The following is a 23,279-nucleotide window of genomic DNA, read 5'->3' on the forward strand; positions in this document are numbered from 1 at the left end:
GAACATGGTATTTCAGGAAATATATTAGTAGGAAAACTTTTTGTCTGTATTTCCTATTGTTTGTAGGAAATAAGAGATGGGAAATATCACCACCTGGAAAGTGATACATCTGTTAATCAATTAAAAAATACACCAGAACATTAATGGAAGTGTTTGCACTGCCTATGTGAATCACAGGTGCACCTGCAGCACTCAATGTTGTCTTATGATAATGCACATCTCTTGTTTCTTAATTCACTTAATCCAAATCATGAATGACCCTGCATGCGTGTGAAAGACCCAAGATGTAACAGAAGAGCTATGTTTCCATTAACAAAGGTGGTAGGCTCAGAAAACCCACATATGTCAGCTCCACCCCCTGCCTTATGCACTGCAAGGCTCTCTGCGTTCCAGCAGAGAAGGGGTATAGACAGAAGTGGAACCACAAAGCTAAATCCACACATAGGGTGGAGCAGTGAGTATCATCATCTTCTACACCACATATCTAGAGCAGTGGCTGTGTGCTGTCTACTGCATTCTGGGGTTCGGGATTCCAGGTCTGGACTCCAGGCATTTTATGTGTGCTTGTTTGAGCACATGGCCCCTGTATTCAGCTCTGTGAGTTTTATGAGATTTGGCTCTCTTTATTAATTATTCCCTTTGAAAGTGCCTTTTTATGGAACCACTAATGCCCTTGTTTGCGGTTTATTATTTCATAGCTTTTCAGGCACATTGATTTTGTCATCTGCTAGTGGGAATTGACTAGTGTGACCATGGGTGTTCCCTCTCCCTGTCAGCCTCCAAGACATGCTGACAAGGGTTTGCTCTTTAACTTGTAATCCTAAATCATAGAGGGACTGATCCTGTGACCCCTGCTCAGGAAGCAATCCCACTGAAGCCAAATGAATAGGGTCTGAAGCATCAGGCCCAGCATTAGCTCTAGTTTTATTTAATATTGCCTTGTCTGAGTAAATGTTGTCCTCCATTTTTATTTTCTCTTCACATCCTTGGTCCCTCATAGCACCTGTGACTACTATAGTTACAGTGCAGCCTCTATCCACGGGTAAAAGAGTAGGCATTCTATCAGAGGATCTAAAATTAGGTCCAAATTACATTCCACACACACACTGTTTTCCAGAAGCTGAAACCCGTCATCTCCTTGTCACACCCACAGTCGGCCAGAGCATTGAGAATCTTGAGGTAGAACTTACTGTAACTCTATCAACTTTCCCACAGGGCTGGCTCTCTTTTGTATACAGATTTGGCTACAAGGGATTATGTTCAATGGTGGTTGTTAATAAATAATGTTTTCTCCATAAAGAAAAATCGATGCATGTAGCAGCAATATACTTTTCCATGGCTGACTTCAAAACAGATTGAGGATGATGGAACAGAAGTTCTTTGCTATGCTTAAAAATTAAATCCATCTCTCTCTTCCCTAGATTTCAGCTATGTACTCTTCTGTGAGTAAACCAGGGCAGGCCATCAGAGTGCTGGATTCTACTTACACTAGTATTCAAGAAGTTGTACCTCAAAGGTCCCCATCTATTTGCAGTGGCCTCTATGCTAGCGTAAAGGACTTGGAAAACACCTCAGACATTACCACTGTGCCTCAGTCAGCGGACAGGCCAAATGGGGAGTCCGAGCCGGACTACGAAGTGGTCCAGTCAGTAAGCCAAGAGGAAGACAAGACCTTATCAGTGCCTAACACCAGCCAAGCTGTTCTCCAAGGAGAGAATGACTATGAGAGTATAGGGGACTTGCAGCAAAACTCTAGGGATATCACCAGACTTTAATTGCCCTGGCAACAAGATTATGGCAAGTATTATCAACAGGAATTTTCAACAGATTCATGTGAAACAAGAACAGGAATATTTTTCCTTTTGAACAACAGAAAGTCAAAATATAAGTACAGAACAAAAGTTAAAGACAAAGAAGCAAAACATTTTTCATCCAGGATGCCCTATCTTGCTGGTTGTGTGAACCTCACTAGAATGATTACATCTGTTCAGAATTGAAATCAAAAGGGTTTAAAGGATCCTTTATTGTTAGAGTTTCAAGACAACCAGTATTTGGGAAAGAGTACCACATTTGTCACCTCAAAGTGATCACTTCCTAAAAATACTGTCATTGAAGAAAACCAGCTTTACATTTTTAAATATTATTCTTGTCATTAGCTTCAAAATATTTCTCAAGGATCATTTGGCTTCAAGTTCAGCCCTCCTCTTCAAAGAGCAAATCTCAGATTATTTTAGCTCCATACTTCAACTCAGACTTTCTTTGTGGGGCCAGGAAAAATGAGTTTAACTTTACACAGGAGGAGCTCTGCATTTCAGTATATTAGGACTGTGAGCTCTTGCAGCCAGATGTGATAAGAGATGGATACAGAATATTAATGTGTTCCCTTCCGGTTTTATTACTGCAATGGTCTAAACAAAAGGTACTTCAGTTCACAAGTGACTTACATCAATAGTACTTGAATTCATTTTGTAGAGTCCATGTTTTTTTAAGTCAAGCTTTAGAACTTGACTGTCAGTATTTAAGGACTGGTATTTGTAGGGGTTGTTTGTTGCCTTTTTAAAAATTATCTGGGAGCATATTGCTTTAAAACTATAGCCTTAACATTTAGGTTCTGTCTCTCGCACACATTCAGACTTACACACACAGCATTTGGGCAGCTGTCGTGTTACATCTGAAGGGCTGTGCAAATGGATGTCCGGTCCACATTAATGCAGCATTGACCTCATCTTTAAGAAATCTGCTTCTTTTAAGTTGCTCAACTTAAATGTAATCAGATCCAAATGTAAAAAACATATTTTTTTATTATGAGAATTTATTTACTGGGTGTGGTACATGGGGGGTTGATATTTTAAGTTGTATGCTTACTTCCTAACAAATTTTCCATGTTCAAAAATATTGTATATTAACTTGCCATTTTATGTAACAAAAAAATTATCCTTGTTTTAAAAACATTACCTATTAGTTGTAATAGAAGCACATAAATGAATACTTTAATTGTTACTAGGCTTTATCCGATTTCTAAACAGGTGTGTAGAACATGCCTTGCTGTTTTTACAAAAATCAAAATCATTCAGTCTGTGCAAGACCACTTTGTTAAAAGGCAAAGAGAGAAAAGAAGAGGATGAGAAATGTTCAGGGAAAGCCCTGGTGCTCACCATTCCTATACTAAAAAGTAATGGGGAAAGAAAACAGCAAGGGAGGAGAAGAACTCTCTTGGGATGAGATGGTAATTGACCATTTTGGCAACCAGTTTTAAAATCAGTATCATTCCAGAGCATTCAAGTTACATGGTTACTAATAAAAACAAAGGATATGGCTTAGAGAGATTAAATAGATAGGTGTTTTGCTGGTTCTTTTGTTTCTTTCAACACACCATAATGGATCACACTAAGAACACAGGAAAATGCACCACATCTGGTATATGTGTGTGTGTTATTTTATACACACAAACACAGCTGCAAAATTTAAATCCAGATTTAAATTTCTCCTTCTCCCAAAATTTGATAGTGTTCAAATCCATGGGCCATCTCATGTTCGTATATGCAATATTATATAGTGTGTGTTTGAAAATGTTTGTTTTTGCTTTAAAAAAGAAAAGCAAAAAGATATGCATACTCTGAGACTGGCCCAATTAGTGGTATAATGTTTCAATTGGTATTAAGCAATACTGGTAATTTTTACCAGGGATGTATCAAATCTAACTGGGTATTTTTGTAACTTATGGGCACAGTAAATACTTGGTCTCATAAAGCACTATATACCAAACATGAATTTGTTTAATAACACACAGTTATAAAAGTGATTATTTTAAGCTGTAAGCAGTAAATTAATTCATTAGTATACAAGACACAGAATTATTTTGTGAAGCAGTGATACTCTTCAATGAAATCTTGCAGTATCAGAGCAATGAAAACTTTCTGGATCCTGACCTCCCACTCACTCTGGGACATTTGGGCTGTGACTCTTTTCATGCACATGCAGAGGCAGTTCGGACTAAGCCACAAGTATCTTGGGCCTGGCTCAAAGTCCTCTCAATACTTTCATCCTTGTACCAGATTCTCTGCCTCCAGTTCATTGTTTCTGCCTCTTCCACCTTTCAAAGCCAGTTTTGTGGGGGAGCAGCCACAATCTTTCCCCCCTATTTTCCCATTTCCTTTCCTCAAAAATTTTGGAGGGGGGGGGCTCCCTATACAAGGGCCCCTGCTGGGATCCTTCTTTGCCTATTCTTCCCACCCCCATCATGGCAGCACAGGTCAAAGGTCAAGAGGCATACCATTTGTAAGGAAACCTACTCAGGAGCCACAGATGGGGAGATCTGCCAAGACTACTCCCTAAGGGGCTCAGAGTCTGGGTAGCTAGTTGGGGCATTTATATCCCTTCACACCCCTGAGATTCCTTTGTGGGGGTGGATCAGTGCTCTTCACCTGTTGGAAGCCAGCAAACAGAACAGTCCTCCCTCATGAAGGACTCTTCAGGGGCAAGTCCAAAATTCCCATTCAGCCTCCAGGTCCAATCCACCTTTAAAGAGAAATGTGCCAGGGTCCCATCCCAAGTTCTTACCTGGGTAATGTAATCACTTGACAAGGAATCTGGCATCTCTTCTCACTCCTTTCCAAGAGTAAGATCTGGACTCTCAGTGATGCTTCCACTGCACTTCCTCTTCAGCTGTATATTGGATGGGGGAAGCACCAGAGCTCAGCAGCATCCTTCGGCAGATGTTTCAAACCAGGGTCACAAATAGATTAATACTAGTATTTTTAAGGCAGAGGGACATGCTTTGCCTGGCCTTACTTCTCTCTCCTTTTCCATTAATTCCTCCATGCTCACTACATCCCAAATGTCTCATATTAGGGGTGAGGTCAGTATCCAGAACATAATATTTGCTATCTGATGATTTTCTTTCTACGGCCTGCTGTACACTTAAAAGTTTCGCTGGCATAGCTATGTTGGTTAGTAGTGTGAAAAAAATCACACCCTAATCAGCATAGCTGCATCAGCAAAAGCCCTAGTGGAGATACCAGCAAAAAAGTCCTTTGCCTGGAATCACTAATTTCTTTCAGGGAACTGGTGTAAACTATGCCAGCAAAATAACTTTCTTTGTCAGTATAAACTAGAATCTCACGATATAAACTGTCTCTTCACTAGGAGCTTTTGCTGATTTAGTTATACCAGCAAATCTTTTCTAGTGTAGTCAAGGCCTAAAACTGATCTCTCCTCCAGCCACAAAGATAAAGCCACAGAGTATCTATATCACATCCTTATTGAGGCCCATGTACCTAGTTACCAAAATAATCTAATCTATTCATAATATGACCAACTGATTAGTATTCAGTGTTTCCATACCACTTTGTAAGTGTTCATTTAGTACAGAGGTAGAGAGGATGTGGCCAGCTCCTGAAGCCTCTTGGACAAGTCAGAACTGACTGTGCAATTTGTAGGAAGAGAGGAACACAGACTAAAAGTCTTGGAAAGTCAGAATGGTTAGGCCCAGGATGGGAATAGCCATGTCACAGTCTTTCCAGAAAGATAGATGTTACAACAAAGCCTTGCAATGAAGAATTATTGATCTTCTTTTGTAAATCTTTAGTGATCCAGTGAGCTTTCAGGCCGGGGGTGTACTGGGTCTACATCTGTCTAGGATTAATAGTTGCTCATGGTCTTTTGCATAAAAATCACTTGTAAACTCTCTCATATGTAGCAGGGTGAATAGTATTAGAAAAAAATGGCAGGAGAGAAATAGGTGCTGTGATTCAGACTCTCATTGGTCACCCAAAGCTGAAATCTTCCACAGTAGCAGTTGGCTAGGTGTCAACTGCTGCATCCTTCAGGACATAACATATTGTGCCTTTAGGAATCCATCTTCCAAGGATTCTTCTGGGCTGTATACTTTTCCATGGATCCCTGCACAGCTCCTGCTGATACTCTTGCTCAAAATTCTGTATACCGAGTGTTCTCTGTTGTTAAACCTTTTAATGGTGCTTTTTAAGATGCTGGATAAATGGTTTCAATGTGTTTTCTCAAAGCTGAAATGTAAAACTGTGACATACATCATTCTCTGTTGCAATGTGTGCTTTCCAGAACTTAGCTTTAGCGGTATTATTCTAACTGCAAAACTCTCTAACAATGCTTCCTTTTTTCTCGTCAGCTCACACAGATTCAAAATGGAGTCTTCACACCTGACAAGTCAATCAGTGTTTAAAATCAGCCAGTCAGAGCCAGTGCCTTGGCTTAGGATCAGTTGGACACGTGAAGGTGTGATCTGTACATTATGGGGTTGGAATAATATATAAATGGGGCCCAGTTCAGGGACTTACCTCCCACTCCCAATTCTATATATACATTTTACTTTGTAATCTATCTAATGAAATATAGTCGTGAAACATAAATTGAATCAGAGTCAAATTCTGAGGTCCTTTCTTTGCCTTTACACAGGCAAACTCTAATTTAATTCAGATTTGAATCACTGACTTCAATTGGAGCATACCTGAGTAAGGCTGTTGGACTTTGCCCAAATGAAGAACTTGGCATTTAGCTTCTTGCAAAATACAAGAATTCAGAAAAAATGACTCAGCATCTCAGACAGTGGTTTGTTGCGCTGTTACAGACCTCAAACCAAACATTGTTCTGAGGGAAAGAGGATCAACTTTTATTGACTTGGATGAGTATTGCAGCTGTTGACACCAGTGCAGAAGTTGGTCCCTAGTGTCTCTCTGTACGATGGTAGTGATGGAGGACATTGTGAAGGGAGCTCTCGGTCTGAGGAAAGGCAGGAAGATATATTTCAGCATCCCTTTCCAACTAGCCATAGCTTTTAGTGATAAAAGAAATTGGTAGATTTATAACCCTGAAGAGATAAATGGGACAAGGGAGTTCCCACACTCAGATAATTATCTGAAGTCCCTTCCTTGCAGAACAGAGAGCCCCATCATATATACCGTTGAATGGGTCCGTATGGAAGAACCCATGCTCATAATTCTTATGTTCCCCCCCCCCGACCCAACGTAGAAACATGCAATAGATTTATTGCCTAAGTGCCACTTTTCCAGTAGTGCTAAAGCATACCCCGTGCACTGGGCATTGCGCTTCTCTTGAGGGCTAGTCCAAACATGAATGGTGATTTCTAATGTGATCAGTTTCTGATGTGACCCAGTGATCAGTTTACAAAACATAACTGCACATCTTGCATATGTAAACCACTGGTCAGTGTGTATCATGCATCTGTCCTCAATCCACAGAGGACATGAGTCGGCTACAGTGCCTGGCTGTCTAATTCAAACTATAACAACTCATGCTTTTAGCTCTGGAGGGCCGCAGTTCAAACTCTTGCCAAGCTGGCAATCATCACAGATAGGCTGACAAAGTGCCTGCAGCTAAAGATATAAACAGATCACTGTTTCTGCACAAGAGTTATTAGGCTGATCTACTATACATGCTGTTGTCCTGCTGTTTACTTTCTAAACTTATGGCTTTCATTTATGTTCTTTTTATCCTTTTAATAGTCGTTTCCTACAAGTTTTGTATATTTACAAACCCACTGGCTAATTTTAACAAGCATGAGTACATGTTTGTAATAGAAAAGATAAAAGGAGACTCTAGTTTAAAGGGCAGCTATGTTGAAAGGGTAGCTGTGTTATTTCTTCCTGTTTGTATAAAAATAACAAACTGTTCAGACGATTGGAGGGTACTTAAAGTTAATTTTGTTTTAAAGATTCCATTATTTATTTTATTCGGGATAACTTCCTTTCAGTACAATATAATGTTGCCACCTCTTGTGTTTTATATGAATCTTATAAAATTTAGTATTGGGGGGGGGGGTTCAGTGTCTCCAGCTCCTGGAATCCTGTGATTACTTGAGAATCTCAGCTTTTCAATTTTTTAATGAAAATTTCTAATGCCTCATACTTGCAGAGAAAAGCTTGAAAACATGACAAAAGTGTAACCAAAAGGGTCTACAACCCAAGACACAACTTTTATTTTTAAAAAAGTCATGATTTTTTTAACACTGGGAGTTGGCAGTGCTGAAGCTCTGACTTCGTAATGCCCTGAAAGAGACTTAAAGTATTTCATTTCTGGCCTTCACTATAGGCTGGGTTTGTAACATCCATCATTTATGGAGCTGTTTGGTTGTTGATGTTTTTTGTCACATTGACAGCAATCAGCATTTTAACAACACTTCAGTCCTTTTTGAAATATGGCTTAGCTGTCAGGGAGCGTGGACACTGCATCAGATTGAGAACTTAGCATGGAATTTTCAACAGGAGCTAATTGATTTAGAAGAATGGGCCCTATGCTCCTAAGTCACTTAGGTCCTTTTGAAAATCACAGCCTTAAGGACCAGATCCTGCAGACCTTACTCAGGTGAGTAGCTGTCACCTCAGCAAGCAGCTCAGCTGACAAGCAAGGATTGGTGAAACATAAACAGATAATATGATAAAAATGTATTTTAAAAAACACACCTAAGGGGACAAGAACTTTTCAGGCTCTTGCAAGCAAGTGCAGTCTCTCAGATACCTGAGGACACTTGCATTTTGCTTTTATCCTTGAGGCTATATCGGAACTATTACTTAGCCCGTTTCGTCAGGGTTTTCCTACAAGCAACCAGCTCCAGTCTACTGCTCTGGCTTTGCACAGGCAACTGAATTTTCCTAGTAGCTGCTGATTTGGCACCTGTGTCTCCCTTAATTATTGCCACCAGGGCCTGTCTCTGCTCCTGGAAGCGGCTGTTTGCTTCACAAGCTTTAACTCATAGCAGGAAAGCTAGCTGATCCTCCTCAGGCAGACCAGTTCTCCAATTTAAAGAAAAGGGTGTTGAGAGCCAAACTGCCAAAACAGAAAGGATGGTTTCTTCTGAGGGGTGAAATGTAGAATGCTGTAGCAACTGGAAGAAGAGTAAGAAAAGGAATGACAGGTAAGTTTCATTTATGTTTCAGCCATATCACAAAGATGTATTCTTCCCAGGAAAGATTCCCCTAGCAAGAGAGACTGCAATTCAAGGGGAACATTCCCAATGCCTAGAAAGAGATGAATTCAGCTCCCCCATCTCTCTTCAGGAGTGTTGCTCCTGAAGATTTCCGTAAGCCAGGGGTTCTCAAACTTCATTGCACTGCAACCCCCTTCTGACAACAAAAATTACCCCAGGACCTCAGGAGGGGGATCAAAGCCTGAGCTCCCCTGAGCACCGCCACCCCAGATGGGGGGGGATCCCAAAGCCTGACCCTCACCACTCCAGGCGGGGGGGAGAGGGGCCAAAGCCCAATGGCTTCAGCCACAGGCAGGAGGCCTGTAACCTGAGCCCCGCCGCCCAGGTCTGAAGCCTTTGGCCCCAGGCAGTGGGGCTTGGGCTTTGGCCCTAGGCCCCAGCAAGTGTAAGCCAGCCTTGGCGATCCCATTAAAATGGGGTTTTGACAGTTTTGACACCCACAGTTGGAGAACCGCTGCCCGATGCAAAAAGAGGCAATGCCAGGAATTCTCTCCTCCCTCTGCCCCATGCAGTACTCCGCTAGCTTTTTCTGGAGCGCCCAGATAAACAAAAATAATGAAAACCTAACTTCTAATTAGTCAGCACTGTATGGGAAATCTCAAGTGGACAAATTTTACAATTGCAGTGATGGAAATCCTGTTTAACCACTGCCTCCAAGGTGGTGATCTGCACAGTGCACTAATTGACTGTGACTGAAATCAGAAGAATTGGCCTCTTTGGTTTCAGTAGGATTATTCGCAAAAGTAAGAGTTGCAGGAGCAGGCCCTTAGATACAAAACAGCTAATTTGTGTTTCTGTGAGTATTCTGTGTATTACAACTGAAGTGATAAAAGGTTCTTTATTTCTCTGACCCTGGTCTACAATCGATCATGACTTCCATTGCACCAAATAGAAATACGGAGCTTTTTGTATGGGGAAAAGTTGTTAGTAATGACTATTACAAAAGAGTATGCCTTGGTAATAATTCTTCAAGGATTTGCTTTAAAGCAGGTGTTATAGAGAATAGCTAGGCTTCAGCACAAAAATCTTTATTTATGTATGAGACATCGTATTCTTAAAGCATATGGGGTTTATATTTGTAATTATAGGCACTTGTTTTTAGTTTAACTATTGTTCTAAAATGGAAAAACATTTTTTATTAGAATGATTTCCTCGTAATGGTCTATTAAGGAACAAATAGTGTTTTCTGGGCTATAGTTGACTTTTGTCACTGAAGCAGAACTGCAAAAATATTCTCTAACCAGCCTGATTTGAAAATGAGATGATTAGAGCTGTATCCAACTATGATATCTTGGACTAGATACAGAGAACATGTTAAATATACGGTATGTAGTTCAGATGCATGGATAGTGAGACCTTTAAAAGAATGCTTGTAATATAAGAAAGTGCAATCAGTGCATGCAGACTTCCAAAATGGCAGCATTTGAGGTTTGTTTGCAATATGGTTGGTGATTTGGCTTGCTACCTTTGCAATCCGTATAGTTTTATTCACAGAACCAGCCAGCAGTAAAGTAGATTAGTTTTCAGAAATTATGTTCCATAAACTGTAGCTTGGCTGTAATTTCAGGGGTTGTACCATTATGAAAGTAATTCAGATCCAAAATTCTAAGTTATGGTTTTGTAAATTGATAAATGACATGAAATTCCTTTCAATGTGGGGGGGGGGGAGTGGTTGGTTGTTTTTTTTTGGTGGTAATATGTATGATCTGGTGTCATCTAGCTCTACCATTATTCTAAGAATGTTCGTTTGATGTTTCTAGCCAATTTAGCTTTTGGCTGCTGAAAGCACAGTAGGTAATTATGGTTATTTACTGTAAATATAGACAAGTTGTGTGTAAATAAACTTTTTTGCCCTGATGTAACTTAAGTATGAGGCAAGTTATGTAAAAGTAAGAACACAGGTCAATAATTTAAAATATAGGTTTTAATTATGTACAGCAGTGCCCTAATCCTTATTTGTTTGTATGCTGGTAAAATCTTCATATACTGTACTGTACTCTCTGAAAAGCTTTTAAAATTGGCTCTGCCATATTTGTGATTCATGTGATATTTGCATATCGCTTTTGAATATATTGATGATCCATGTAAACAATGTCAAACTGAGAAATGTTTCACATTGAAATGAAATGAAACACACTAAATTTTAAAAATCTTAGGGAAATTCAGTCAATTGAAAATCTATAAAAATTTAATCAAAACTAATAACTACAATAAATCAGTTTTGTCACTTTTTGAAAGTGTCTTTTTTTTCTTTTTTTTAACAAATATTTCCACATTCTTTTTGCATCCTGCTCCTGAAGCCTCTGAAATCCTCATTGTTTGATGGAGTCTTTTGATATTAATTTCAACCAGAAATATTTTGGGCTGGCCATTCAATCTGATTATTTAAAGGGAGACTCTGACACTCTTACTCATGTTGAGTAACACCTTGTGCCACAGGCTGATCTTGTAGAGAGTTGGTATGTGTGTACTTCCATGCATTGCAAGCAGTCCCACTGCAGACACAAATGATAACCTGATTTCACTGAAATTGGTGGTATTGGAATTTGGCTGTTAAACTTTTTAACGTGCAGTTTTTCAGCATTTTTGAAGAGCAACGATTACCAAGTTTGTGCACCATATTCTGATGATGCTGTAAAATTCTATTTTATTTGCTAAAATGTGTACCCAGGGTAACATTGCAAAGCTCTAGTTGCGTCAAAATACATTTTTTGTTGTTTGTTTTGGGGTTTGTTTTAGTTCTGAAAACTTGTAACTTTCACTGTTCATAGATGCTTAGAATTTGCATAAGGAATGCATAAGGAAAACATTTTAATGGTAGACTTCAAAATATTTTGAAGTGTTATCGTCATACTTGTACTCATAGCATGTAGTCTGGCTTTGAGAAACTCAGCAAAAATCAATAACATGTTAAGTAAGTGTCTGATTTTGCTGCCAATAATTTTGTATTTATTTTACATGTATTTTCACATTTCAGAGTTAGAGTACAAATCATGCAAGGTAGCTAGCCAAGACTCACTTTAGAAGGGAAAGACTGGAGGGGAAGGTTATTTCCAATGTTAAGATAAAGGGATTAATTTTAATATATTCAAAAACAGAAATGAGTTTCCACAATCCGGTATTTACTATTCCAGCCTTAAAGGTACCTGATGAGGAACTGCTACCTTCCAGCATACAGACCTTATCCTGTACATAAGTAGTCTCGTGAATTCATCTTGGAGACGCAGAACTGCTCACCTGAGCTCTAGGAACCGGCCTGTATAGATATTTGTAGCATTTGATCAGACAGACTCATCAAAATATTTTTGCTAATCAAATGTTTAGTCTATTGTATGTCTATATGTTGCATTTAAAAATAAAACAACCCATAACCACCCAGACTGTTTCCATGGCTAATCATGAGGCATTGTTATAACTTAAAAACCATGGACATCATTGTCTTAATACAGTTAGACATGCCCAACTATCTGAATGAAGCTTTTGATCATGGAACACCAGCATTCCACCTCGCTGAGCAGTTTGTGACTTTCCACTTGCAGAATCATAGAAGTGTAGGACTGGAAGGGACCTCGAGAGGTCATCTAGTCCAGTCCCCTGCGCGCAAGGCAGGACTAAGTATTATCTAGACTGTTCCTGACAGGTGTTTGGAGGTTTTTAAGAGCAGGTTAGACAGTGACAAAGATTTCACAACTTCCCTAGGCAATTTTGATCCAGTGCTTAACTACCCTGACAGGAAATTTTCACAAATGTCTAATCTAAATTTCCCTTGCTTCAATTAAGCCCATTTCTTCCTGTCCTAGCCTCAGAGGTTAACAAGAACAACTTTTCCTTGTAACAACCCTTTACTTACTTGAAAACTGTTAACGTGTCCCCCCCTCAGTCTTCTCCAGACTAAACAAAGGCAAGAATCAAGCGCTGTGTGTGTGGGGAGAGGATTTTAATTTTGGATGTAATGTATTCTGTTATATGAAAGCCTGTGCGTGTCATCAGAGATTTTAATAAACAGATTTTTCTAGTCTTCCCTATTAGGCACCTTATATGGACTATCACCATGGTGTCTAAATGCAGTGTTAAAGACAACACTGAGCATGCCCTAAATGGCAAAATTCCCAGCCTTCTGTGTTCGCCGTGTGATGGTTTAGGTTTGTTCTTGTTTTGCTCTTTTCTTCCTAGTTCAGAGGTGGGCAAACTATGGCCCACAGGACCCTCCTGCCCAGTCCCTGAGCTCCTGGCCCGGGAGGCTAGCCCCCCAGCCGCTCTCCCGCTGTTCCCCCTTCCCCGCAGCCTCAGCGCGCCATGCTGCCAGTGTAGTGTATTAAACTGCTCCGCGTAGGAATGTGCTACTGGTAGCAGTTATGGAGAGCAATTTACTACACTACACTGGCACAACGCTCCGGGTGGCCGGGCAACGCGGCTGTAGCGCCGCCAGCCACCAGTGCTCTGTGCTGCGCGGTAAGGGGGCAGGGGAGCTGGATAGAGGGCAGGGGAGTTTGGGGTGGTGGTCAGGAGGCTGGGGTGTGGATGGGGTTGGGGCGGTCAGAAGGCAGGGAATGGGGAAGTGGGGTTTGAATGGGGGCAGGGGTCCCGGGGGGCAGTCATGAAGGAAGGGGGGTTGGATGGGGTAGTGGGGGGTAATCAGGGGCAGGGGTTCTGGGGGCAGTCAGGGAGTGGGGGGAGCCGGTGTCCCGGGAGGGCCATCAGGGGGTGACAAGCAAGGGGGGACGGATAGGGGGCGGGGGCACAGCCTCCCCTAACCGGCCGTCCATACAATTTCCGAAATCCGATGTGGCCCTCAGGCCCAAAGGTTTGCCTGCCCCTGTCCTAGTTGCTTCCCCACTCCATGCACCCCGGCTCATTGCAGAGGGGCTAGTGCCCACACAAGACCAGCTATATGGTCGGAAGCTGGTAGGTGTTTTATATGCATGCGCACAATCAAAGCAAATCGCAGGCAAGGTGATGTTACAACAGTTGTCAGGGATGGGGGAGGTGAGGCTAGAGGCCTTTTCTCCACTGTGCAGTTTAAATGGGAAACTGTTTTGAACAAGGCTTGTTACCTCAGTGGTAATGCAACTGTGACACACCACTAAATGCATAGAGTCCTATGACAGGGTGAAGCCCTGCTCCCTTTAATATGGAGGAACAGCCTGGATTTTTTTTTTTTTCCAAATAGAGAAGATGTCACTTCTTTTGGGGGAAGAGGCAATGTTTTCCCTGATGAGGCCTGTCTGTTTTGTTAAGCACTGGTAATGGCTACGCAGAAAGACAGACATTTGCTGAAATGCAAGCTATGTGCTAATGAACCCTCTGGCCTTGTTTGTATTATGAAAAAAATAATTAATTGTACATTTTTATTGCCGCTGACGGGGAGTGAGTGAAGAAAAACTGCTGGTTATGGTGACACCTTCACCAGCAACGGGGCAGATTATCTGATATAATTCCCTTGAAATCCATAGTTGCATCAGAGAGGAATAATAAACAATGGGTAGAATGCCTTACGTCTGAAGAGCTCCAAGAACTATTCAGGCAATGAATGAAATGCCACAGCACCTCGCTGATAATTGCATTCGGGTCTGCCGTGCTAAGGGAGGTGAAAAGCAGTAAGAAGCTGCTATTGTTAAATAAACACAGAGCTGCATCTCTTTTGCATGAGAAGCAATTGGCCTGAGGTTGGAGCAGTCATTCTGTATGCCCTTTAAATGGGGGAGAATTGATTTTTCCCCTCACGCTCATTAAGTCAGTGAAAGTTGACTCTACTGGAAAAGATTCCCTTTCTTCTATGTATTGCCCCCCCCACCCCGCTCACAAGCCCTGTCATTTTGATGGTTAACATTCTCTCTTATAACTATTAATGAGGAGGCTACTTCATAAAGCTCTGTTGCAGTGTCATAAATCTGCATAAACTCAGGTGAGCCTCTTGTATATTTCATAGGAACTACGATAATGAATATAGACTGTCAGCGGAACAAAACTGGTAGGTTACCTTTACTTGTATATAAAGTGTCAGACTGAGGGGGTTTTTTATCGTCTACACAAGTTATACTTAATAGCCTCAAAAATTCAGTGAAGCTCTAGTTGACAAACTCTTTCTATAATTACTTCTCTATCAGTTATTAGCCAACCAAGCATGTGCACTATTATTAACTCTGAGATTAATTACATGAGCATAACGAAGGGCATCTTCTGTTAAAGGGCTGTTAGAACAGGAATTGGAAAGTATTAGTCTTGGCGAAACTATAGTTTCTGTGCTTTGGTTCACACCTCTTTGATGCACTGAGTCAGGACTTCCTGATACACTTTGCAGTGGCATAGTGCATTAGAGCTAACGTGGACGCTCCTAACCTAGCCAACGCCAAGCAGCTTATCAACCAAACCAGTCAAGACCTATGAATACACAGATTTTGTTAGTGAAATGGAGAGGAAGGTTCATGATCATTTTACCATGGCTATGGGGCTATCAGCATTCTTTAGTGCACTAAAATATCCGACAATAGAATAATAATCAAATATTCTTCTTCAAGCAGTGTCCCTATAGGTGCTCCACTGTAGGTGTATCTGCTCCCTAGCGCCTCTAATCAGAGATTTTAGGTAGCAGTGTCCATTCAGCCCACACATGCGCTCTCCCTCCCTTGTGGCCTTCCTCAAAGCTATCTAGTGCTTTGTGCGTGAACCCCCCTTAATTCCTTCTGGACCATCTTTGGCCTCAAACGGAGCGAGCAGTTGTCTCTTCATTCTCTGCATCATTAGTATAAGCAGTAGTTATTTTGGTTCTTTTGTTCTTCTTAGTTGTTAGTGTTTCCATTTACCAATTTTGGGTTTTTGAAGAAAAAAAAAAAAAAAGAAAAAGAACTTTAGTTCATTTTCCGGCCCTTTTGGTGGGGGAATCCTCCCCCTCTCAGAGGTGTTCAGAAGATATTCTAACTTTTCTCTCATTATTTAAAAAAAAAAAAAAAAAAAAAAAAAGGAAGAAAGAACATCTTTTTACTGCATTCCTCATTGCTAGAGGGTGATAGTCATCCCAGGCATAGATGATGGAGGCAACCTAATGACAGAGGATGTGGAAAAAGCTAATGTGCTCAATGCTTTTTTTGCCTCTGTCTTCACTAAGAAGGACAGCTCCCAGACTGCTGCGCTGGGCATCGCAACATGGGGAGTAGATGGCCAGCCCTCTGTGGAGAAAGAGGTGGTTAGGGACTATTTAGAAAAGCTGGACGTGCACAAGTCCATGGGGCCGGACGAGTTGCATCCGAGAGTGCTAAAGGAATTGGCGGATGTGATTGCAGAGCCATTGGCCATTATCTTTGAAAACTTGTGGCGAACGGGGGAAGTCCCAGATGACTGGAAAAAGGCTAATGTAGTGCCCATCTTTAAAAAAGGGAAGAAGGAGGATCCTGGGAACTACAGGCCAGTCAGCCTCACCTCAGTCCCCGGAAAAATCATGGAGCAGGTCCTCAAGGAATCAATCCTGAAGCACTTACACGAGAGGAAAGTGATCAGGAACAGTCAGCATGGATTCACCAAGGGTAGGTCATGCCTGACTAATCTAATCGCCTTCTATGATGAGATTACTGATTCTGTGGATGAAGGGAAAGCAGTGGATGTATTGTTTCTTGACTTTAGCAAAGCTTTTGACACGGTCTCCCACAGTATTCTTGTCAGCAAGTTAAAGAAGTATGGGCTGGATGAATGCACTATAAGGTGGGTAGAAAGTTGGCTAGATTGTCGGGCTCAACGGGTAGTGATCAATGGCTCCATGTCTAGTTGGCAGCCGGTGTCAAGTGGAGTGCACCCGTGGTCGGTCCTGGGGCCGGTTTTGTTCAATATCTTCATAAATGATCTGGAGGATGGTGTGGATTGCACCCTCAGCAAATTTGCGGATGATACTAAACTGGGAGGAGTGGTAGATACGCTGGAGGGCAGGGATAGGATACAGAGGGACCTAGACAAATTGGAGGATTGGGCCAAAAGAAACCTGATGCGGTTCAATAAGGATAAGTGCAGGGTCCTGCACTTAGGACGGAAGAACCCAATGCACAGCTACAGACTAGGGACCGAATGGCTAGGCAGCAGTTCTGCGGAAAAGGACCTAGGGGTTACAGTGGACGAGAAGCTGGATATGAGTCAGCAGTGTGCCCTTGTTGCCAAGAAGGCCAATGGCATTTTGGGATGTATAAGTAGGGGCATAGCGAGCAGATCGAGGGACGTGATCGTTCCCCTCTATTCGACATTGGTGAGGCCTCATCTGGAGTACTGTGTCCAGTTTTGGGCCCCACACTACAAGAAGGATGTGGATAAATTGGAGAGAGTCCAGCGAAGGGCAACAAAAATGATTAGGGGTCTGGAACACATGACTTATGAGGAGAGGCTGAGGGAACTGGGATTGTTTAGTCTGCAGAAGAGAAGAATGAGGGGGGATTTGATAGCTGCTTTCAACTACCTGAGAGGTGGTTCCAGAGAGGATGGTTCTAGACTATTCTCAGTGGTAGAAGAGGACAGGACAAGGAGTAATGGTCTCAAGTTGCAGTGGGGGAGGTTTAGGTTGGATATTAGGAAAAACTTTTTCACTAGGAGGGTGGTGAAACACTGGAATGCGTTACCTAGGGAGGTGGTAGAATCTCCTTCCTTGGAAGTTTTTAAGGTCAGGCTTGACAAAGCCTTGGCTGGGATGATTTGATTGGGGATTGGTCCTGCTTTGAGCAGGGGGTTGGACTAGATGACCTCCTGAGGTCCCTTCCAACCCTGATATTCTATGATTCTATGATTCCTGCCTCCCCATACTGGGGTGGCACAATCTAAAGGGGAGGACGTGAGCATCCCATGTGATCACCCAGTGACACCCCCACAGCCCTGCACCCAGTTCGGGGCCACCATGCTCTTCCCACCCCACATTGTCTGGGGTGGGGACTCTGTTCTTCTCCTGTTATGCCCCCCTATCCCACCCACTCTCCCTGGCAGCTGGGTTCAGGTGGGGAGCAGGACGGAGTCTCTTCTTACACAGGAGCGTCCCCAAAGGTGGTACCTCTCTGGACGTGTTACAGCCTGAGTGATTTGCCTTAATCACCTTCTACTGTTTCTGGTTCCTGGCGAAGCAGTGGTAACCCTGTTCCTAGTATTGAATACAATCCCTAGCCCACAGTGATACTGCTACATAACTATAATATGGTCTCCAAAGATATTGCGTGGGATTACAATATCCGTATCACCAGCCTCTTCTGCTTTACATTAAATGGGATGAGGACGTCTGCATCTGGAAGCAATCTGCTTGCCTGAATGTCTTAGACACCTGTGACTAGCCCACACTGTCTTATTCGGCTCGCAGGGCTCAGGTTAAAGGGCTTTTTTAATTGTAGAGTAGACGCTCAGGCTGGATCCTGGATTCTAGGACCCTGTGAAGTGGGAGGGTCCTAGAGCTCTATCAAGCCTGAATGTCTACATCACAATTAAACAGCCCTGCAAGACCAAGTCAGCTGTCACAGGCCAGTCTCGAGTGTCTATCTGCAGTGTCAACATACCCTAAATGTACAAAATGAGTACCCAGCCCTAGCACCTATCCTGCAGTGCGGTGAGCACTGGATAAAACTCCCAGGAGCCTTTAAGAACCAGACAGGAAATTATCAGTCCAAAACCACAGAGTTGCTTACAGAGATGAGCAAAGGACTGAATTCTTGTATTGGGAAGAGTGAGGAAAACAGAGAGAAATAGCGAGAGCTATTAAATAAGTTCCAAGTCTTTAATAATGTTCTTTGATCTTCCTCTTCCTCTTCTTATCCCACTCCTAATTAGTCTTTGCCTATAACACCTTAGGATGAAGTACATTAAGAGCTCATCCTTCAGTAATGTTAATTCCGTTCCTAAAAGTCCAGTGACACGTTGGCTCTGATTAAGTGGAATATTCATATTATTTTACTTGTTTCCCTTAACATGATTAGATTTCTATTAATTGGAAAACTTGCTCTTTCAGTCATATCTTGAAGCAAACTCACAGGTTGGCTGAGAAAGCACCAGCTACAATCTGTACTCTGAGAAAAATGACTTTGATAAAACCATTTAGCATTTATTATCTTCTGGGGTTTTTACAAAAGTGAACTAATTAATCCAACTAAAACAGATAAGGCAAGTGTCATCTCTGTTGCACAACTGAGGCAGAGAAGTGAACTGACTTTGCAAAGGGCACAGATGGAGATGGAATTAGAACTCAGAGGTCTATGGCTCAAGGTCTAGGTTCACCAGGCCACAACTGTCCCCAGTCAGACCCTGACTATAGAATTTTGGGATGAAATCCTAGGAGCATTAGCCACTCTGCAGTCCCTATTGGGAGGAAGTGTGGGTGCCACTGGGGCCAAAAGACTGCATTATGTGTGTGTGTGTATGCTTGATGTAGAAGTTGAGCATGAGTGAAGGAAAAATGGAGAGGAGAGGATCAGAAAGTAAAAAAGAGAACAGACGGAGAGAGGGCAAAGTTCTTTTCTATCTTCCAGACTCTGAAGTTAAATCTATTATTTAAATCTCAATGGAGTTGTGTGTGTGTGTGTGTGTCATAAATACAGGGAAGCAGCCATGGGTATAATAGGCCCCGGGAGGCTAAGACTCCCCAAATCCATGCCGTGGCCCCACTCGTGCTCTGCCCTGAGGTCCTGCTCTCACTCCCCCTCACTCTTTCTTCCCCCAAAGCTGGCGAGGGCTCAGCTTGGGGCTCGGGCCAGCCAGCAGCCTGGGCTGGCCTAGGGGTCAGGGTGGCTGGGGTGGGCTGGCTGATGCTCGAGACAGTTTCACTGGGGTTCCTCCAGCCACAGTGGGGGTGGAAGAGCCGCTCAGGGCTCCAGTGGGAGTGAGGGTAGGGGCAGGGCTGGGTGACTAGCATCCCCAAAGGCGGGGTTCACGCACCACCCATGCTTCAGTATTCAACAGCAACTGTCAAATGTTAACAGAATAGCTTTGGCTACTGTTAAGGATCACAGGAAGAGAAAGAGGGAAATGTTGCCAAAAACTCTCAGCCAGGGAATGGGTATTCTGAACATTTACTGATGTTCACGAAGGTTGTTATTTTACATATTTGGAAACATGAGTAGAAAGAGGATTGTGAGTGTGAGAGGGGATTAACGGGTATGGGACTCTTCACTTGGGATTTTCACATGTTGTCCCCCACTTTCATTTGTGGGTGTGTGGTTTAATGGTAATGGGATAATTACTGACTTTGCATTCCAGCTGCAAGTCTGGCTTAAACATTAACGAAAGTTTCTTTCAGAATCAGTTTAACCCACAACCGAAAATGGTTGTTCCAGGATTTCTAAAATCAGTTGAAGTTCCACAGTGTTTTCTTTTGTTTTTGCTATTTTCAGTTATCGTATGTCTGTTGGAGAGAGACTAGAGTGCTTACTACAGTGGTTTACAATCATTTTCCTTGTTTTGCCAAGTTTTGCTTCCCTAGGTCATAAACAGCAGGTCACTTTTAGAAATCTGCAATGTAAATAAATTGTGTGTGAAAAGTGCTGGCTCGACAGTCCTGGAAGCAGAAGTTGTCATACAGCGTTGAACAACAGCATAATGGGCATTGGCAGGGCACAGATGTACTCCACACTGTGCCTCAGACCACTCAAGCCGGACACTGATAGTTGACTACTGCACACCCTTGAGTGGCTTATTGCTGTGAAAGTATGGCTCACTGACTAATTTATTGAAATAAATGTTTTTTTGGAGTGGGGGTAATTATGCAACACATCATGCTGCTATCCAAAATCCTTCCCACTAGAAGGGAGAGATAAAACAGAAGGAAAAAGTTTTCCACTATCCTAGAAGCTGTCAGAGATTTTTGCATTTGGGTTCCAGATGGTAGAGGTTTGTGGCACCTGGAATGGTGAAGTGGAAGTGGGCGGTTTGGGATTGTGAGAAAGCACATTATCTGAATGTTCCTGCCACGCTGTAGTGAAATAGTTAGCAGGGGTGACATTCAGATTGCCAGAGTTAGGTTTCAGAGTTAACACCGTTGACATGAATGGGCCAGGTGACACACATCTTGGAGCTATGGTTTCAAGCTGTCTGCTGACTCAGGCAAACATTTCATGGGTTTAAACTCTGCTTCTTTTCAGGATTGTCTCCACAACAAGGAGGCCTAGCGCCTAGCTTTTATCAAAATTAAAGCTTAAATGCTGGGATGATTTTGTTGGGGTTGGTCTTGCTTTGAGCAGGGGGTTGGACTAGATGACCTCCTGAGGTCCCTTCCAACCCTGATATTCTATGAGTCTATGATTCTAAGTGGTAAATATGTGGATTCTGTGATCACTCTCCTGTAGCATGTGTGGTCTTGGTTATAGACAATAGTGTAATGTGTTTCTCTGTGCAGCAACAGGGTGAACAGTACAGCTTTGCTGCTTGTCTCAAGCATATGGACGTAAAATGAAGTACTGTGCGTTGTGCACATACAGACTGATGGGTGATTCTTCCTATTGTGATATTCACAGTCAATCATCATCACCTTCCAGCCATTCTCCTATTTACAGAGATGCTCCCGGAAGGAAACTTAGTTAACATAGCGCCCTTGTCAGCCTGTGTAATTGCTACGGAAATATGAAACAGAAGAGACAGAATCTGCTATACTCTACAGGTTTGTCTTAAAGGTTGGTACTTCAATCGCCTGAATAAGAGAAGCAGCAACTACCCTAGGCTACAGTGCATGACTTATACGCTACCCTAGTGTGCTGGGTTCTCATGGGCTTGGCCACACTCTATTAAGATAGCTTCTCCCATTTTCATCAGCTGTATCGTAGAATAAACTTACATGCTTTTGTTCTGGGTCTCATGTATAATTCTGATGTCTTCATAACCAGCTCCAACCCAAGGCTTGTAAACTCTAGTCCATCACCCACACCGCAAGCAATGAAATAAGAATTGTTCAACGGTGAGCTGGACCGGTGAGTCCAGAGTGAGGCAAATTTTAATATTTCATTCCAAGGTCGAACTGTATTATATGGGAAGCTTTATTGAGAGAAATCTCTCATGGATGTGTGTGTGTGTGTGTGTGTGTTTATAAACTATATAGATTAGCTATGCAAAAAACACTATAAAGGTTGCAAAGCCAGGCACTCAAAATTTAGGAAATGCCCGTGCAATCTTAGTTCGGTCCCTTTGTGAATGCATTTGAAACTGTCTTGAATTATGTAACCCTTCTGCCTGGTGTTGTCTGCAGCAACAGGGGCTGAGTTCAGTATCTAAGGGTTCCTCTTAAAATTACAAACCAGAACCATCTCAAGCTGGTGAAATCAGACGATAACAACCCCCTTCCCCCCGCCGCAGAGCCCCAGTGTGCACTCTTTTCCCTCATATACCCCTGCAAAGCTACAGTCCTCCCGTTCCGCCACCCTCTCCACAGCCTCAATTGCCCCTGCACAGCCCCATTTTGCAATGTGCTTCCCAGACCTTTCCTGTCCCTGCTCCCTACCAGGTTCAGCTTTTCGATGTCATGTGGATAGTTTTGTAGCTAGGTGTCAGTGGCACTGCTAACTGTGCTGCAGGACGGCTGTATATGGGGAAGGGAACCAATTCTGGTTAAAGAAGCCTGGAGTCAGTATTGGTTTGCTTTGAGAGTATATATTTTATTTATTGTTACTAATTGTTGGGGACACTGGGGCATGGCCACTAGGTAACTCGAGGGGATGGAAGACCACGAGTGTCGATGAAGCCCCCTCGCACTAGGCCCCAGTGTCCTTGGGCCCCCCCCGCCTGGAGGCACTCGCAGCAGTTATGCGCACTAGGCCCCAGTGTCCTTGGCCCCCCTGCCTGGAGGCACTCACAGCAGTTATGCTGAGGATCTGCAACAATATGTTGCAAAGTCAGACTGCCTGAAACTAAACAAGGCCAAACAGGGCAGATATGGCAGAACAATGCTGAACAAAGCAGCTTTATGTATGGTTTAACAGATGGTACAGAGAACAAGGGAACTAGCTGGTAACTGGATTGGCTGGCTATATGGATACTTAGGGCAGCTTGCTATTGGATAAGTATGCTGAAGAAAGGATGTATAAAAGCCTGTGTAACTTCCTGCTCTGGGTGCAGGATTTGAGATTCTATTCTCCCTGTACCTTCTTTGCAGCTGCAAATAAACTTTTCTGCTTCTCCACCCCGTTGTGATTATTGGGTGATGCACACCGGGCAACAAACCTTGCTGTTGTTTGCCTCTGGCACTGGGTGCCGGCAACATAATGAAGGTAAAAAGGCATCTGCTTTATATACCATGCCAAACCCATAAAAAAATCTAGTGTCTCCCATTTTTCCCACAGTGAACCATTTAAATTCTGCACTGCAGGAT

At 42.6% G+C, this 23,279-nt stretch overlaps 1 protein-coding gene across 5 annotated transcripts in view; it reads left to right on the plus strand.

Annotated features, from left to right (window-relative positions):
* The window catches only part of PAG1 (phosphoprotein membrane anchor with glycosphingolipid microdomains 1), a 175,965-nt gene extending 163,578 nt beyond the window's left edge, over positions 1–12,387 (plus strand). For all 5 annotated transcript variants that reach the window (XM_074944190.1, XM_074944192.1, XM_074944191.1 and 2 more), the window contains one exon: positions 1,422–12,387. In XM_074944190.1, the coding sequence (XP_074800291.1) occupies positions 1,422–1,775 (354 nt within the window). In that variant the 3' untranslated portion in view covers positions 1,776–12,387. The remainder of the gene's footprint in view (positions 1–1,421) is intronic.
* Positions 12,388–23,279: the final 10,892 nt, after the last annotated feature.

The sequence above is a fragment of the Natator depressus genome, chromosome 2 (genome assembly GCF_965152275.1).
Source record: "Natator depressus isolate rNatDep1 chromosome 2, rNatDep2.hap1, whole genome shotgun sequence".
NCBI lineage: Eukaryota > Metazoa > Chordata > Testudines > Cheloniidae > Natator > Natator depressus.